Raw genomic sequence first — 17,242 nt, 5'->3', positions numbered from 1 at the left:
GCCCTGTATCACCCCGTTGAGAATCACTGCTCTAGCCCCACTGACATCAGACAGCCCTGTATCACCCCATTGAGAATCACTGCTCTAGCCCCACTGGCATCAGACAGCCCTGTATCACCCCGTTGAGAATCACTGCTCTAGCCCCACTGGCATCAGACAGCCCTGTATCACCCCGTTGAGAATCACTGCTCTAGCCCCACTGGCATCATATGCCCAAGTATCGCCCAGTTGAGAATCACTGCTCTAGCCCCACTGACACCATGCAGCCCCGAAAAGCCCGGTTGAGAATCACTGCTCTGGCCCTGCAGACACCATCGGGGCCCCTAGAACGCTTGCACGACGGCGGCCGGGAAGGGCCCTCCCCGCGGGGACAGGTCCGCCGCTATCCCAGCAGCCCCTGCGCGCGGCGGGCGCGACCAACCCGGCACCGCTCTACGTCACAGACCCGGAAGCGCCGCGGACCAGCCGCCCCAGCCCTACCGGCCTCCTCGTCCTTCTTGTCGAACTTTTTAATCATGTCGCAGCCGCCCGCTCCCCTCGGAGGTGCTGCCGCGAGGGAACTTCCGCCGGAAGACCCGCCCCGCCATCCACAGCAGCGTGCCTTCTCATTAGCTCGCGGAGCTGCCTGTCAGAGCGGACGCTCGCCGGCTGAGAGGCGGGACTCGCTCGGGCCGGGATGCGGGGGGCTCTTAAAGGCGCAGCGGCCTTATTTTAGAGCAGAGCCCACGTGCACTGAGCCCCCCTGGCCCAGCCAGGAGTGACGCGTCTCCCTGTGCCTCCGTCACTGCCAGGCTGCACAATGTCGCCCTCCAGCAGTCGGAGCCGTCCTGGGCCGACAGCGCAGGGCTGTTGTCTTTGCTCCCCTTCATTCCCGTCGCGGGGCAGAGCATCCCTGGGCAGTGCTCCCCATGTCTGTTTGAGGGCACGTGCCGCCCATGCGCCGCCCAGGCTGGGCAGCGCCTGCCCCTCCACTCGATCTGTGCCCCCTTCCCTCCACAGACTTACCTGCAGGGAGCTGCTCCCTGTATTTCCCAACCACACGCATGTGTGCGGCAAGCACGTGCATGTGGCACCCCCAGCTCCAGTGCGTCCTGCGCCCAGCAGCCCCTTGCAGGCTGGAGTGCTTCCCGCCAGCAAAGGGAAACCTGCCGTTTCCCAATTTGCAGACGCCAATCCGTGACGAATGCCATCCCGCAGCCCAGATTGGCGCTTGAGGTTCCCATTGCGGGACTGTCCCACCCAGCGCGGGATGGGCGGTCACCCTAGTCCGGTGTGTCTCCCCTTGGCACTCTTATTTATTAACCTTGGGCCATCACTTCCATCTCTGGTTTTTTATTATTTGTCCCCAACAATCATCTTTTCTCTAGCTTCCCCATCTGAGGGGGGTGAATAGGTTACCTGGACGTCCCTCAAGGTGACAAATAAGCCCATTTACCCTACAGTGCAAATGTTTGACCCACGCTCTACTTACTTTGCAGCTGTGAGTTCACTGAAAGTTAACGTTTTGGGGTTTTTTTAAATTTTGAAGGAAAAATTTTCGTGTCCCAGGCCAAATTAGTCAAATCCAGTGCAAATCCATTTGAATCATCCAAGATGATGTGACCCTGCTACTGGCAAGTAGCCTCCACCCAAGCCTTAGGCTTCAGATACTTCCAAATCCTTTGGCGGGCATCCTATGTGCAGGCCCAAGCCCGGAGGCTTGGGGTTCGGATGCCCCCAAGTTTCACTTGCACTCAGCCGTACGGCTGCAGGAACAAGCTGAGGAGGAGTGAAAGTTAGAGGGTTTTTTGTTTTTTAATGAACGTTTTTTGCGTTCCTAGCCAAATCAGCCAAACCAAATTCCAAATCTGTGAGTTAGTCAAGAACCATAAGCGGTCCTATTCCCGGCAAATAACCTCCACCCCTGCCAGGGGCTCCAGATGTTTCCGAATCATTTGGCCGGCATCCTACATGCAGGCCTGAAAGTCCCAGTGGTTTGGCTTGGATGCAGGGGTTTTCCTTGAATGCATGCAGATCTCCATGCAGAAGCAAGGCTAGGTCCTCCTTCCCTCCAGCTAGCGTGAGGTTGCTCTTTACAGCTGGCCTGGAAGACGGCAGACGCCTCGGCGTGACTTCTTTTATTGTGGAGAAGCTACTGCACTTCAGCTTCCAGGCGGCCCTTGGCAGGGCAGCATCTTGATCCAATGGCAAGAAGGCCAAGGCAACCGGGGGTCTCGTTCTGCTCCAGCCTCCGCAGCCGTTGGGATTTTAACACCTTCTTCCGCCTGCTCCGCGGTTGAGGACTTGTCGAGCCATAGCTGGGGGTCTCCGTGGCACACTCTCCATGGCTTCATCTTTTCCATTTTTATTATTACACTAATTTAGAAGGAAAGGGCCTATTAGATCCTGTAACCCACTTCCTTACGATATCAGGAGACACCCCTCCGACAGATGACACAACAATTATAAAATTAATACAAAGCTATTTCTTAGTTAACAAAACAAAACATTCACCATTTTCCTTGGGGATTACTGTACATCATACCTGGGTGCTTTTCCCCTAATGTCTAAGGTAAAATGTTTTGATTTCTGCTCCTTATCCCTTTCTTGAATGAAAAACAGGCAAAATATGTGCTGAATTTTTATAAATTAAATGGCTTTTCCTTTGTTTTGTTCCTATGAGAGTGATACTTAAAGTATTAGAGTGATACTTTTATGTTGCAAATATTAGCATAAGCCAGGTTCTGTCTTCCAAGCCCAGGCCACTAATAGTGCACATACACATCGTTACCAAGTTGTTTAAGTTTTATTAAACCACCCTGGTCAAAGGAGAAACAAAATTATTTCCCCTTTAAGAAGCAGCTCTTTGCATAGAGCAGCTGGGATGTTTTTTCAGGAGGGGTATAAAATTAGGCAGTGGAAACACTAGTGATATGGTGTTTTTGCTTGGGCTAGTTAGTTGATTTGGGGTTTTTTTAGCCATGGTAAGTGTTGGTGAGTAGCTTTCTTTTCCTATTAAAGTTGAGAGAGTGGAGTCCTTTCCTGTAGTTAGTGGTTTTGTTTGGGTGTTAATGAATTGGGAAAATAACATTGATTTGAAATGCTTCTGCCTACGGTGGTTAGGAGGAACAACTGGTGCCTTTCCCAGAGAGCAGGCATCTCTTGTGGTGTTTTTCACGTGTGATAGTACTTCAGCTAGAACCTGGCTTCACTCTCTTCCTACTCTGCCAGATTAAGTCCTAGCTGGTTAAACTTCGAAGTAACTCAAATTCACTCTGCTAACTAGCCTAGAAATATGTAAGGCTATTTTTCTTCTTTACATACCAATGCTGTTTCTAAGGTTAACTTAAACTCTGTCTTGCCTGAATGAATTGGTCTGATAAAACCAAAACTGTGGGAACAGTAGCCACACCAAAATAAGTGCTACCTGTCCCATTATTTAAACTAGATAAGCTTTAATTTGTGTCCTTAGGCATGCCAGTGCAACTCTAGGTAGCTGTGATCTTTGGTCTTTTCTGAGATCGTAAAAAAGAGCCAATATTGGGTAGCAGGGGGAGCATGAAGCATGTTAAGGAAAGGTCATTTGCAATTGCTCAGACCTTGAGTGTGAGTTTATAAGCATGTCACTGAATGGCTTTATCCCTGAGTCTAAAGGGAAAACCATATCCTTCCATCCTGGGGAATTCATGAATGTGTTGCATCCAAGTGTGGTTCTAGGAAGTGCTGGATCTTCAGGGCGTTGTTCTGCTTTGTTTTACTTGTAGCTTCTACTTCCTACAGTTCACAAGGGGGGCACGGAGGAAACTTAAGTCTGCTAGTTGCAAACCCCTGAAGTAAACTCTGCTAGCTGATGTCTTATTGAAAAGAGGAACTTTCCTGTAATTGCTCTGCGTAGATGTCTCCAGCTGTTTATGGTGGTGGCTGGAGGAGGAAGTGGGGCACTTGCACATGGGCCAGTTTCTGGGGCCAGAAAGGCCCATTAGGGTGTGGACTGATGTAACCCTTAGACTGATTTAAGCCTAGGCTTAAGTTTGGAGCCCCTTTCAAAAGGGGAGCACTTCCAAAGGGCAGCAGCTGGTACCTTCTAATTGTGGTGTGAACATGCTGAGAGCAGCTGAGGTGCAGCACTGGCTCCAGTTCCAACTCTCCTTCACTCAGGGTTAAAGTTGGAGTTGCTCTGCTGCGCTTAAACCCTTTTGATCTTATCTACCTATATGGGTTAACATAACATTTAGAAGTCTGTGTGTCCACACCCATGAATTGCTGTACCGAGTTTGACATCCTGTGTAGCCCAGGCAGAAAGGGCTGAGATTGCTGCCCAGTCCTCCTAGAGTTGTTCTTTTTTTTTTTTTTTTTTTGTTTCCCCATGGGTGAGGAGGTAAACTGAGTAAGGGGACAGTTAACAAGTGTGGCATCTTGGTTTGACTTCATGTTGCATCTCTCCCCAACTTTATGCAGAGGGAGTGCATTTCAATCCATATTGGCCAGGCTGGAGTCCAGATGGGCAACGCCTGCTGGGAATTATATTGTCTAGAACATGGGATCCAACCAAATGGCATCATTTCAGAAACAGCTGAACAGACCGACTCTTCTTTTGGGACCTTCTTCAGTGAAACTGGAGCTGGGAAGTATGTGCCCAGAGCAGTGTTCATAGACCTGGAACCCACGGTCATAGGTAACGCACATGGCTAGCTTTAGCCTGTTCTGTGTGTGATGCAGGCATGGCTATATTCATTATTGGGGGGTAATAGCACCTCCTAGATCCAAGTCTTTAAGTGTAGCATATGGTTGGTGTGTGAAAACTTGTACCATGCTTTTCCAGGTGAGATCAGAACTGGCACCTATCGCTCATTGTTCCATCCAGAGCAACTCATCACCGGAAAGGAGGATGCAGCCAACAACTACGCTCGGGGTCACTACACTGTTGGAAAACAAATAATAGATGTGGTCCTAGACAAGACCCGTAAGCTAGTAAGTAGAAATGTCCCTATTCTCAGAGAACTTCGTATATAGATATAAATAAATAAATAAATAAATAAATATAATATGTAAATACTACTCTAATTAAGAGGCTTTCTAGTGCAGCTTCTCTGCTGGATCCACCAAGACCTCTTGTTTTGGAAGATGATGCACCATTGACTTGAATCAGGAGAGCAGTTCTTGGGAAGAAAGATTGCTCAACAGGGAGAATACTCTTCAGACTACTTAGTTTTTTTCTTTTTCCCCAGAATTATGGCCAGCTGTGTGACAGTCTCCTGGGAGGCCACGCTTCTTGGGCACTATCTGGATGAAGCACCAGGAACTTGACAGGACGACAAGTTCTTTGTGCGGGCAATAGCAAGACTGTTGCTTTGCTGTAAATGGCTCTCTTTCTAAGCATCTGTAAATAAGTGCTTCTTCCACACCACAGTTCTCATCCAAATACCGCAGACTGCATGCAGCAGCTCACTTGCCCTCAGCCAGCTCAGTGGCTCTTCAGCCAAAAGCTCCTGCCTCAACGGTAGTTGTGAGAGGGTTAACAGTGGACTCCATCCCTGCTGTTTGCACCCCCAAAAAGAAGTGGAAGCCATGGGTCGTGGTGCCTACTTGCTCTATTTTACCCAGTTTCTATTCCAACAAAGAGCATTTAGTTTTAGCACTTAAGATGTGCACCCTAATGCTGGAGGGATGACTTCTGGAGGGGTGAGGAGGAGGATGCTTGTGGGATGAAGTAAATCTGGTGTGTTGTGTGGTGTTTTGCATTCTTTCATGCAAAGAACACATGCAGATGTTGACAAGGATTATAACTCCTTTATCTCCTAGTAGGCTAGACAACCTTAATTATGGCATTTCTTCTAATGTCTTTTCCAGACTGACCAGTGCAGTGGCTTGCAAGGGTTCCTGGTCTTCCACAGCTTTGGAGGTGGCACGGGGTCTGGATTCACTTCACTTTTGATGCAGAACCTCTCTGTAGACTATGGGAAGAAGTCCAAGCTGGAGTTCTCAGTGTACCCAGCCCCGGGGATTTCGACAGCAGTGGTGGAGCCCTACAACTCCATCCTGACCACCCACACCACGCTGGAGCACTCGGACTGCTCGTTCATGGTGGACAATGAAGCCATCTACGACATCTGCAACCGGAATCTGGATATCGAGCGCCCCACCTACACCAACCTGAACAGGCTGATAGGGCAGATCGTGTCGTCCATCACGGCTTCCCTGCGGTTTGATGGGGCCTTGAATGTCGACCTTACAGAATTCCAGACTAACTTGGTGCCCTACCCCAGGATACACTTCCCCCTCACCACCTACGCACCCATCATCTCAGCGGAGAAGGCCTACCATGAGCAGCTGTCCGTGCCCGAGATCACCAACACTTGCTTCGAGTTCTCCAACCAGATGGTGAAATGCGACCCTCGCCGAGGCAAGTACATGGCTTGCTGCCTGCTGTACCGGGGGGACGTGGTGCCCAAGGATGTGAATGCCACTATCGCAGCCATCAAAACCAGGAAGTCGATCCAGTTTGTGGACTGGTGCCCAACTGGGTTTAAAGTGGGCATCAACTACCAGCCCCCCACCATGGTACCTGGGGGAGACCTGGCCAAAGTGCAGCGGGCAGTCTGCATGCTGAGCAACACCACGGCCATTGCCGAGGCCTGGGCCCGGCTAGATCACAAGTTTGACCTGATGTATGCGAAGCGCGCCTTTGTGCACTGGTATGTTGGGGAGGGGATGGAGGAGGGCGAGTTCTCTGAAGCCAGGGAGGACATGGCAGCTTTGGAGAAGGATTATGAAGAGGTTGGTCAGGATTCTTTAGAGGAGTATGAGGAAGAGGATGAATTTTGAACAACACTCCTCCTTTTTAGGTATAGAAACATGGGTAGATGCCTGCAAGACAAGGCCGTCACCCCCAGGGCCTAAGCAGCACTAAACAATAGAGCTGTTATGGTCAGCATGAAATGAAATCGTGTATAGATTCTCATGTTGGGTTCAGAGACTTACGGTCTCGAGTCCTTTAATGTTACAAATAAAACTTCGAATAGCAAACGTACATCTTTTGGTGTGTCTGTGGCTAGGAAGATACTATGCAGGTCTTGAGGAATGTAGATTCACCTGTTGAACCTCCCTCCCCACTCTGGTGCTGAAGGTCTAGAGAAATGGCTCTGCCCCTCTGAGGAAGGAATATGCAGGAGTGGGAGAGGGGAAGTGTGCTCCAGGGTAACTTTAGGATTATATAATAAATGAGCCGTTCCCATGGGATGAGAAATAGGGCCACACACGATGCACTGTGGGCTAGGCTGGATGTTGGTGCTGGTCCTGGGCTCTGCCATGCAAAGAAATTTTACTGATTCATCCTGGCCAAGGTAGAGGAGAGCACCACTTCCCTTGGAAACCCATTCCAAATTTTGGCAGCCCTTACCATAAATAAGTTCTTCCTGATGGCTAGCCTATATCTGTTCTTTGTCAGTTTTGTGGCCGTTTATTTCTAATTTACCAGGGCACCCCTTGGAGTAACAGCATCTCCTGTCCCTTGCTGTTTCTCCCCCCACCCCCCAGTGAATTTATAGATGGCTAATACAATTTAAGGAGTTCCAATAAAAGTTAATGTGCCTTTTTCTAGGAACAGGCATTGCACTTCTGCCTCATGAGTTTGGTTAAATGGCTCTGTATACACTTAATTACCACTGACACTTGCTGACATTTAAATTCAGTTGTAGGGCAGACAACGGCTATCTTAACAGTATGCTTGTAGCCCAGCCTCTAATGCAGTGCTTCCCAAACTCTTTTTTCAGCATGACCCCATTTATGGCTCCATTTCATCAGCGTGACCCCACAATCCCATCTGCTGACGTTGCAACCCACAGCTTGGGAACTACTGCTCTAATGACCTGGATGATGCGATCAGGTCCGCGCTGCAAATTTGCAGAAGATGCCAAGCTGGGTGCTGTTGCAGACCCTCCAAAAGGGTAGGGCTAGGATTCAGAATGGCTTGGATAGGGTAGAGAAATGGTTTGTAATCAATCGGATAAGATTGAACAAGGGCACGAGCAGAGTCCTGCTCTGGGACTAGAACAACTGCATGCCTAAATACAGACTGGGGGAAGATTGGCCAGGCTGCAGTACCCCAGAGAAGGACTTGGGTGTTATAGTGACCTGTGGGCTATTGCTGGGGGGGGGGGGGGGGAAAAGCCAAAGGCATCTTGGGTTGTATTAATGGATGTGCCTCTTGCAAGGCAAGTGCTACTCCTGCTCTATTCATTACTAGCGAGGCTTCATCTGAAATCTTGCAACCAGTTTCAGGCTCCGCACTTCAAGAAGGATGTAGACAGTTTTGGAAAGAGTCCGGTGCAGCGCAACAAAAGTGATTGGGGGCTCGGGAGATGAGACTTATGAAGAAAGGCTGAAAGAACTCGGGTTGTTTAGCCTAGGGAGGAGAAGACCGGGGGCGGGGGGAGCATTTGATAACAGTTTTCAAATACCTGAAGGGAGATAGGCTTTTTGCCCTCTGGGGACAGAACTAGGGGTAATGGCCTCTAGCTACAGCAGAAGAAACTTTAGGTTGGAGATGCAGAGGAGCATTTTATGAGAGTGGCCAAGCATTGGGACAGGCTGCCTAGAGGAGTTGTGGCATCTCCATTACTGGCATCTTTTTAAAAGCAGTTTAGGCCTGGGATGGTTCAGTCAGAGATGACTCTGACTTGAGCAGGGGGCTGGACTGGATGACCTTGTGAAGTCCCTTCCAGCCTGACTTTCCTATGAACTTCATCTTCTCAGTACTTCTGTTAGTCTCCCCCACCCCCAAAGCAGAGAGGGAGGGAAGGGCATGAAATACCATATTTTCTAACCTATAAGGCATATCTTTCCCCACCCCCAAATCAGAGACCTGGTGTATGCCATGCAGCTGCCAGGATGATGGAGTCTTGAATTAACCTTCTCATGGCTGTAGCTGTTAGCTGAGCACTGTCCCTTGTGCCTGAAGCAGCAAGTGAGCTGCTTGTAGTGTCTTGATGAGATTTGCAATGTGGCAACAACACTTCACTTACAGGGACTTGTACAAGGAACTGCTCACAAGCAAGGGACAACAATCCTGCTACTGTCCTTGCAAGCATCTGGGGTCTAACTTTGCATGATACCGAGTAAGTCCTCCTGGGGACATTGAGTGTCCAGGAAAAGGAGGAGGCGATCTGGGTGAGGCAGTGGGCATGGGGAAGTTCCCGGTGCCACATTCCCTGGGCACCCTATATTATCCGGAGGACTTGCTCCATGTCACACAGTAGGCCATAACACTGGAAAATATATACAGGAAAACACATGCTCCCTTATAAAAGAGAGATGCTTGTTTTTGGGAGGCAGTATGTAATAAATAAATAAATAAATAAAGACTTGTGTGAGTGTAAATTTATATAGATGAGAAATACTATATAGATATATACATGCACATAATATATGTGTGTATATACTGCCTTCCAAAAACAAGGACTTGTGTCTTATTTGGGGGCATGTCATATACTGTACAGGAAACCAAATAAACCTCTTGTTGGCGGCAGCAGCATTATCCAACAGCAGTTCCCAGGCCATGAAACCCTGTGCTAGCAAGAGTGTTGTGGTTTCCTGTAGGTTTAGCAATCTGATGACTCTGTTCTGCATCTGGACCAACTACATCATCCGAGTAATTCAACAAGAGGCTTTATTACTAATTAGCTGTAACAGAGACGTTTACAAATCACTAAGAGGCTTTCTTAGACCTGAAGCTGTCTTTACTTGGTGCTGTAACAGCGGATTGTGTTTCAGTAAGGGAGGAAAGAGTTAAAGGCTCCCATTGGCAGCCAGATCCTTTTGTGGTCAGGCTTCTTTTTCTTGTAGGGGCTAGCCCCTTCGTTGGATCTGTAACAAACCATAACTCATGTCAGATGGAGAGAGAGCTTGAGGTGAGGTGGGGTGAATGGGTTACTCTTTCCCTTGAATCCATTCAGAAGTAAGAAGCTCTCTTCCTTGCAATCAAAGCCCTCACTTTCAGTTTTTGCCACCAAGTGCCTGACTTTTATAGACAAATAAGCTAGTATGTCTTAAGCAGGCTAAGCTGTGATGGAGTGGGCATATCTACACATTCATTAATGTGCTTTAGGCAATGCACATTAAATTGAGTACCTCACAACGGAGGTATGAAAAAGATGTGCATGCACCTATTTTAATGTGCATTAGTGAAAGAGCAGGGGGTTGTTGTGACACTTTAATGCACGTTAAAATAGGCTAATGCTCATTAAAGCACACATGTACACATTACCCAGTGATACTCAACCAGCCTTGCAGGATAGACATGCACTTATTAAGCTAATTTTAAAATAGACTTGCCTGCCTTTAGCCCTGTTGCTTGGGGATGATGGTAGAAGTGCAGATGCTTGCTTTGCAAGGTAAAAATACTCTCAGCCTGAGTGGAATATTGCAAGGAAGAGTGATCACAGGTCTTGTGCTGAGGCACTGTAGGAAGGACGTTTGACTTTGCTTGTAGGCTTCTAGCAAGACTGAGGCTCTTTCCACAGAAGTTTTTTAAAGAGCAGGTTAGGCAAATATTTGTCTAGGACAGTGGTGCTTAACCTTCTTGCCCCACCCTGCTCTGGTCCAGCCATGTAGGGCTAGCAGGGGCATGGCCTGGCCCTGATCTAGCCATGAGGGATGGAGGGGCTATGGCCCCATCCAGCTGCATGGGGGATTGGGGCTGGGTAATGACCCCATCTGGCTCTATAGGGTTTTGGAATTTGGCAGCGGGCTGTATTAAATCCCACTGTTCCCCCCATTGCCAAATTTCCTGACTCGTGGAGAGCCCCACGGGCCAGATGCCATGGCTCTGAGAGCTTGATTTGACCTATAGGCCAGGGGTTGAGTACACCTGGTTTAGACCTGGATGGTCTTGCCTTGAGTGGGAGGCTGGCGTAGATGTGATGCCCTATTTTCCTATGATTCGGTGGTGGCCTGCCTGTTTCAGGTACTTGGGGCCTCTATGACCAACCTCTCTGGGAGGCAGCCTTTGGAATCAGTTCGTGGGGAACTGGGATTAGTAGTGATGTTGGGGTGAGCACCGATGCTGGTACCTTAAACAGGCTTTTGAGATGTTTCAGGAGCTGGCTATGGGCTGGTCTTCTCAAGGGAATCCACTTTCAGCTACGTGGGCACTACGATAAGGGTAGAGCTTGGATTATGTCAGTTGTGTAAATGGCTCCTGGATCAACAAAAACCCTGGGGACAAATGTGATGCAAAGCAGCTCTGTTTTGCGGGGTTTCCATGAAATCCAGGCAGTCTGCCCTACTGGGTAGCTTCTATGATGCTCTGCCTAATGGGCCAGCACATCTTAGGAAGCGTGTGTCATGCCTATATCTCTATGCACATGAGGTTTCATTCCTGCAAACTCTTGAGGGCTCATTCCTGCCAACAACTGTGCATTGCCTCTGGTTGTGCAATAGCTGATGATGGAGTGAAACCATTTCTAGTTGTGCCTCAGTGCTGGGACTGAGCTTCTGTGAGCATCAGCTGCAGCGGCGTTTTACCCGACTGAGGAAGGGGCAGCACAGATGACATGTTGGGCATTGCAGCACTATGGCATCTCGGGGCCTGTAGTGACAACTTTTGCCAAGGAGAGGCAAAACAGTGCTGTTTCTCAGGTTGAAATGACATGTAGACCATATTACCTCACTTAAAAGGTGAGCGTCTGCACCATGAGCAGTAGGGGAAAATATTATTTTGGGGAGCTGAGCCTCAAGTGACCCCCGCTCTTCCCTTCCGCAGGCCTGTTGCAGGGCTGGCGCACGTTGGTGCTGTATATGGCAGCGGAGAAGCGGCTGCACACCTAACGTTGCTGGGCGCCATGGGACGGCGGTGCCGTGGTGCTGCTGCTGTCACTCGCTGCCCTGTTAGCCCCGGCTTTCCGCCACCGATGATCTTCATGTTAAAGCTTGTTGACTCATGCTAAGTCCCCTATGAGTCTCTAAAAGTCATGCCACTTCTCACATGGGTTAACTCTGGGCTGTGCTACCTAGGTTGTGTTACGGCAACTTCAGTCTGCTCTTCAGAGATGAAAGGAGCAGTTTGCAGTCCCCCAGTGTCCCAGGATGCACTGCTCAAAGCGCCTTTCCCATCCAGAGCAGAGGGAGCTCAGGTGTCCTGGCTCCTAGTTGTGGCCCTGCTCACCAGCGCTCCAGAGGCAAGTCAGAGCTGTGCAGACGAAATACAATATGAACCCGCAATGTGAGACTGCTCCCAGCATGCTCTAACTTTAACGCTGCATAACAGATGGTCCATTTAGTATGGTCTAAGTGTACTGGGTAACTTCACCCACAGTGCTTGTTGAATGACAACATTACACCACTTTAAGTAGCGGTCTGAAGTTAAACCAGTGTTTGCACACTCCCATTTGGGTTTAAGAGACATCAGTTAGAAATAGTAGGGGTACACTGCTAAAGATTGTTTTGGCCAATTATTAACCAGCTATATCAGTCAATACTGATTCATCTATCTGGTAAGTCTGTGGGGGGGAAGGGGTGTGGGGGAAGGAAGGGGCATGGGGGGCAGCTCGAGGCCGCAGTGGTGAGGGTGGGAGTGGGGTTGGGGCAGGGACAGGTGCTGCCCAGCCAGGGCAGGGTGCGGGACAGAGCTGCGAGTGGCTCATCTGGGCAGTACAGGGGGGCAGCTCCCACTGCTGCATACACCCCTGGGGGAGGCATGGGGGTCTGTGCCCCCCTTATTTATGCATGGCACAAGGGCAGACTGCCTGCTGCAGGCCTGGGGTCAGGGGCTGCGCCAGCTTCTTCCCAGCGGAGGGGCTTAGCTGGAGCTGCTCACAGGGCAAGCAGTGGCAGCGCTGGGAGGGGGGCTATGGGGAATTTTGGCATAGCTGTAGCCCACCCTCCCAGCGCTGCCCACTGGGAAGACATCAGTGCAGCCCCTGGTTCTGAGCCCACAGTGGGCAGCCTGTCTTGCCCCATGCACAAATCCAGGAGGCATAGTGATGGGAGCCGCCTCCCCTCTCTGCCCCCCATGACTTTGTCCCACTCCCACCCTGGCTGGCCAGTGCCTGTCCCTGCCCCTGTCCCAGCCCCAGTCCCCCCTCCTGCACTGTGGGGGTCTTGAGCTGCCCCCCCCACACCCCTTATCTCCCCCATGCCCCTTCCCTCCCACAGACTTACCAGCCTGACGCTGTTCTCCAAGCTTCCCAGCTGCATGCCTGGCTGCCTGTGCACTGCGGCTGCCCACATGCACGCGGCATTTATCAGTGACATTATCAGCTCTGCTGGCCAAAAAAACCTGATTGCTAATAATGTCAATTTTTCTTTTATCAGTGGAGCGATACATCAGTGCACCACTAAGAAATAGTTCCCTCCAGTGTGCGCTGTCCGGTTTAGCTACATTGATTTTAAACCCAGAGTTACCAAACAGGTGCCACTTTCTCATATAAGCAATGCCTGAAGTGTCACAGTGTATTAAGGGGTGCCCAGTAATACATGGGGCTATCTCTGTATCTCCCCTAAATAGTATCAGGCTTGCTGAAAAAGGAATCACTCTAATGAACCCTAACATTGCTGCACCCATGAAGACTTTTGTTTAGCTCATGTGGTTGGAGGCTGACTTATAGCCTCACTGGCAACCAAAAAATACCCTTCATAGACTTCATAGACACTAGGGCTGGAAGGGATCTTGGAAGATCACTGAGTCCAGCCCCCCGCCCACAGGGCAGGAAGTCACCTGGGGTCATTAGGATCCCAGCAAGATAAGCATCCAATTTGCTCCTGATCATAGATTTTCTGTACTTGGATGGAAAACAGTAGCAGATGCTGTAGCATCCTGGGAGGCAGGTGGGAATTTTTTGGATGCAAAGGGGTTTGACTACAAACAGTGGATCTGACTTAGAGAAATTCGGAAGATATTGATGTTCCTCCTCTTTTCATCAGACTATTGAGTCACTACTATTTTCTTCCTCTAAGTTAAATATTTTGCAAGAGAGGACAGTGGGGTGCTGGGCAGAGGGGAAGGTTTATCTGATTTGGCTTTCTGTCTGCTCCATCTCCAGAAGTGGTAACTTCTTACCTAGTCCTGGTAGGGTGTGAAAGTGGAGATGGGGATATAACTGCTTCATTCTCTTCTCGGCATAGTTTCTGGAAAACTGCCCTTCACTCTTGAAATCGTGGTCTGTGGAAAACCTGCTATGTGGAACAGAGATCCGTGCTCAGCAAAGCAGCACCAATTTAAGGGTGAGAGCCCTGGAACAGATGTTTTAGGAGCAGGGGCATCCTGTTGCTATCAAATAGTCATTTTGAATCTTTCTTGGCCGTGGTGTATTGTGCAGTAAGAAACGTGGAGGCTTCCCCTTATGAATGAAGATGGAGCTGGGCGAGTGAGCTCTTGCAGGGATTGGTGTGGTCTGCTCTGCAAGAGGAGGCTGGCCTGCAACACAGGCTTAGAGATCTCTCTCCCAATCCCCACTGCTGCACACAGCTCAGGAAACTACTGGTTTGGGAGCAAGTCTAATTCACTGCAGCATCCTCCCAAGGAGCAGCTGCTGGATCAGTAACAACCTACTGGTGCCAGCTAATGCAGTCCTCTGTTTAGCTGAAGTGGTTGCAATGCTAAGAGCATCAAGTGAACACCCAATGGCCTCATGCCTGAAGGCTCATTACAGGAGCTGTAAGTAGCAGAGAATGTGTTTAAAGGGCTGGTCTTTGGCCACGGGTGGGATGGACAGCCTGGCTGTTGCATCAAAGGCCTCGGATATCTGGATGCAGAGCTTAGCTTGGTGTATCGGTGCTCCAGCTGGGACTTCAAGCTGGAGGTGCCTAGCTAGAGGGTCTTGCCCTGCTGCTCAGGGCAAGACTGATCACTGTATTTAGGTCAGAAAGGAATTTTACCCCATGGTCAGCTTGGTATGGACTGGGGGAGGAGGGTTTGCCTTCTGCTCTAGTAGGGGGCATGGCCCCGTACCTGGGAACTCTTGAGCATATATTAACAACCTTTTACGGCAGCAGGAGGTTGGCTGCTGTGATCCCGCCGCGTTACCTGAGGCAGGTTAGGCTGTTATGACTTGTCAGGTTTAACAGTAGTTTTACTAAGGGATTAGATTATGGATTTGCATGGGATGGTTTGGGTAGGGATGATGCTACCCCAGCCAGGGGGTTGGCCTAGATGACCTATGGAGGTCCCTTCCAGCCCCACTTCTCTAGGATCCTGTGATTCTCAACCAGGGTGCCGTGAGATCCCTTCCCTGCATAAGGTTGTGTGTACAAACATGATTCACAGGATGAACCCACGTTTTCCATATAAGAATCGACAGTGCATATTAAAACCATTCTGATCTGCTGTGGTCTTTCCGAGCTCTTTGCAACGGTGGAATTGCTCAGTTATTTTCCTGTAGTCAGAAAAATGAGTGAGAACTAAGAGCTGAGGAATGCCTTGGCTATCGAGAGGTGCATTGAATCTACGGGGGGCTGCCTCGAGTCCTAAAAGGGTCAGAACCACTGGCTTAGATGCACGAGAAAGTGTGCAGGGCCAAGGCGTACATGCAAAATTGCCAGCTTGTGTCCTGCTCATTTTCTTTCACCAGGGATCGAGTATGTCAAAGAACGCGGCAGGCACGTCTGCAGACATGCACGCTTGTCACCTTTAAAGTGCTCGGCAGGCTTTCCTCCCTACCCTACTGCAGCTCAGCATCCTGCTGCTGCCCTGTACCAGGCTCCTCTTGGAGTCACCAGGCCAAAGGATTAATTGCGGTTTGACCTAGCACAGCCATGCTCAACCTTTTGGCCGTGTGGGCCAGGAGCTGCTTTGTGCCCCGCTCACCAGGATCGGGGCCCTGTGCCCAGCCTTGAACACTGGGATCTGGCTTTGGGCTCCGCACTGCCCCAGTCCAGCCCTGCATGCTAGGATAAGGGGATCGGGGCCCCGTGCTGTACCCCTACATGCTGGGATCGTGGTCTTTCTCTGCCTTCTTACTAGAGCCATGCTCTTTGGCCCATGCGTCTGGAAATTTGGCAGCAGGGAGGCAGTGCCACCAGTCCCCCACCACCAAATTTTCAGACCTCACAGGTCAGATGACCTGGCACCCCTGATCTAGCAAGATCCCTCTTACTGGACTAGCAAGGATTAAGTGTAGTGTTAAAGAGGAGGTGTTATAGCCTCACCTGAACTGCAGCGGCTTCCCAACCTTTCCCACAGCAATGCTGTTCCTCGGTGCCATCAGCTGGTTTGGTTGCCTCTTCAGGCCAGGGAAGTGAATCTGGCTCTTGGAGCTGAAGCTCTTTGGAAGAAATAGGAAATAAAATGGATCTGAAGAGAGGTGAGTGTCATAACCAAACCTGCTCGATAATAGGCTGGGGAAGTGTCCTGCAGGCTTTGAAGAAACGTCATGTTTTTGAACCAGGGAAGGGAAGGCATAGGTGAGTTAGGATGGGAAGTAGCAGACGGGAACGCAGAGGAGGTTGACCTGCAATAGAGATACTGATACAGTCTCACCAGCCCTTGGCATCCAGGATCAGGAGCTGGGTGCCAAAAAGCATGCGGCTTTTTAAAAAGTAATAAGCCAACTTGTTTTCTGAGCCTCAAAGGTACACTCCTTGTAAGCTTTCAAGTCTTTGCGAGTGCTAGCAACGTCCTACGTAACAGAAAGCTATGATTCTCATCCAATCACGTGATGAGAACTGGCAACACCAAGGAGATTTCCTTCCAACGCCCCGCCCATGTAGGAGTCCAATGCCTAGTTATAATTCAGGAGCGCCAGCCTTTCACATGAAGATCTTAGCGCTCCCCACCCACACCACGGCTTTGATCTATTTGCTTTCACTTCATGAGCAGCTCACAAAAACAAATATTGGCGTCTGTGTTGTTGGTGACCAACTGCACGTCACAAATTGCAAAGAGCCCAAGTAAACACAACCGGGACAATAATTTGTTGCTGCTGTTTCTCTCAGACTAGAAACCTGTATGGATATAAGCAAGCGGGACGTGTACGTGAACTGAAACCTAGTCAAGCCAGTGTTCATGAAGAGCAAATAAAAATGGGCATAGCAAGCTCAAAGGGCAAAGAACTAGGATTCCTTGGGCAAAGAACTAGGATTCCTTGACATTTAGTGTTTTTGGGAGGTTTTTTTTTATAAATCCTGCTTTGCTGTATGCACACTGCAGTCATTGGAGACTACTCTAAAATATAATCCAAGTAGAACGGTAATCTCTCAATGTTCAGGACTAACTGCAAAACTTATCAATACAACTTGGCTTTCTCTCTAACACCTTCCCCCCCCCCCC

General features: G+C 49.6%; 3 protein-coding genes across 5 annotated transcripts in view; 1 reads left to right on the top strand and 2 right to left on the bottom strand.

Moving 5' to 3' along the window:
• Positions 1 to 578, bottom strand: part of COPG2 (coatomer protein complex subunit gamma 2) — a 31,109-nt gene extending 30,531 nt beyond the window's left edge. For both annotated transcript variants that reach the window (XM_019543803.1, XM_019543804.1), the window contains exon 1: positions 481 to 578. In XM_019543803.1, coding sequence (XP_019399348.1) covers positions 481 to 517 — 37 coding nt within the window. In that variant the 5' untranslated portion in view covers positions 518 to 578. The remainder of the gene's footprint in view (positions 1 to 480) is intronic.
• A 3,886-nt stretch (positions 579 to 4,464) lies between these two features.
• Positions 4,465 to 6,873, top strand: LOC109315855 (tubulin alpha-3 chain-like). Of its 2 annotated transcripts, none has more exons than XM_019543801.1 (3): positions 4,465 to 4,654; positions 4,802 to 4,950; positions 5,830 to 6,873. In XM_019543801.1, the coding sequence occupies exons 1-3, from the start codon at positions 4,480 to 4,482 to the stop codon at positions 6,802 to 6,804; spliced, it is 1,299 nt and encodes a 432-aa protein (XP_019399346.1). In that variant the 5' UTR covers positions 4,465 to 4,479; the 3' UTR covers positions 6,805 to 6,873. The 2 variants fall into 2 exon arrangements, with proteins under 2 accessions (XP_019399346.1, XP_019399347.1); XM_019543802.1 differs by having other exon boundaries at positions 4,502 to 4,607; positions 5,830 to 6,871.
• Positions 6,874 to 9,672: 2,799 nt separating this feature from the next.
• TSGA13 (testis specific 13) overlaps positions 9,673 to 17,242 on the bottom strand; it is a 17,584-nt gene continuing 10,014 nt past the window's right edge. Inside the window, exons 4-6 of the mRNA XM_019543800.1 lie at positions 16,123 to 16,238; positions 14,036 to 14,148; positions 9,673 to 9,843 (exon numbers count right to left, since the gene is read on the bottom strand). Of these exons, the coding sequence (XP_019399345.1) occupies positions 9,686 to 9,843; positions 14,036 to 14,148; positions 16,123 to 16,238 (387 nt within the window). The 3' untranslated portion in view covers positions 9,673 to 9,685. The remainder of the gene's footprint in view (positions 9,844 to 14,035; positions 14,149 to 16,122; positions 16,239 to 17,242) is intronic.

The sequence above is a fragment of the Crocodylus porosus genome, unplaced genomic scaffold (genome assembly GCF_001723895.1).
Source record: "Crocodylus porosus isolate Cpor-Errol unplaced genomic scaffold, CroPor_comp1, whole genome shotgun sequence".
Classification (NCBI taxonomy): domain Eukaryota; kingdom Metazoa; phylum Chordata; order Crocodylia; family Crocodylidae; genus Crocodylus; species Crocodylus porosus.
Note: the sequence above shows the minus strand (reverse complement) of the source record. Positions and strands in the feature narration are given on the sequence as shown.

Excerpts from the sequence above, each read along its gene's own strand:
- LOC109315855 (XM_019543801.1), top strand. The coding sequence starts at position 4,480 with ATGGGCAACGCCTGCTGGGAATTATATTGTCTAGAACATGGGATCCAA. Across the intron at positions 4,655-4,801 it reads CCTGGAACCCACGGTCATAG|GTGAGATCAGAACTGGCACC; the intron begins GTAACGCACATG and ends ATGCTTTTCCAG. Across the intron at positions 4,951-5,829 it reads TAGACAAGACCCGTAAGCTA|ACTGACCAGTGCAGTGGCTT; the intron begins GTAAGTAGAAAT and ends TGTCTTTTCCAG.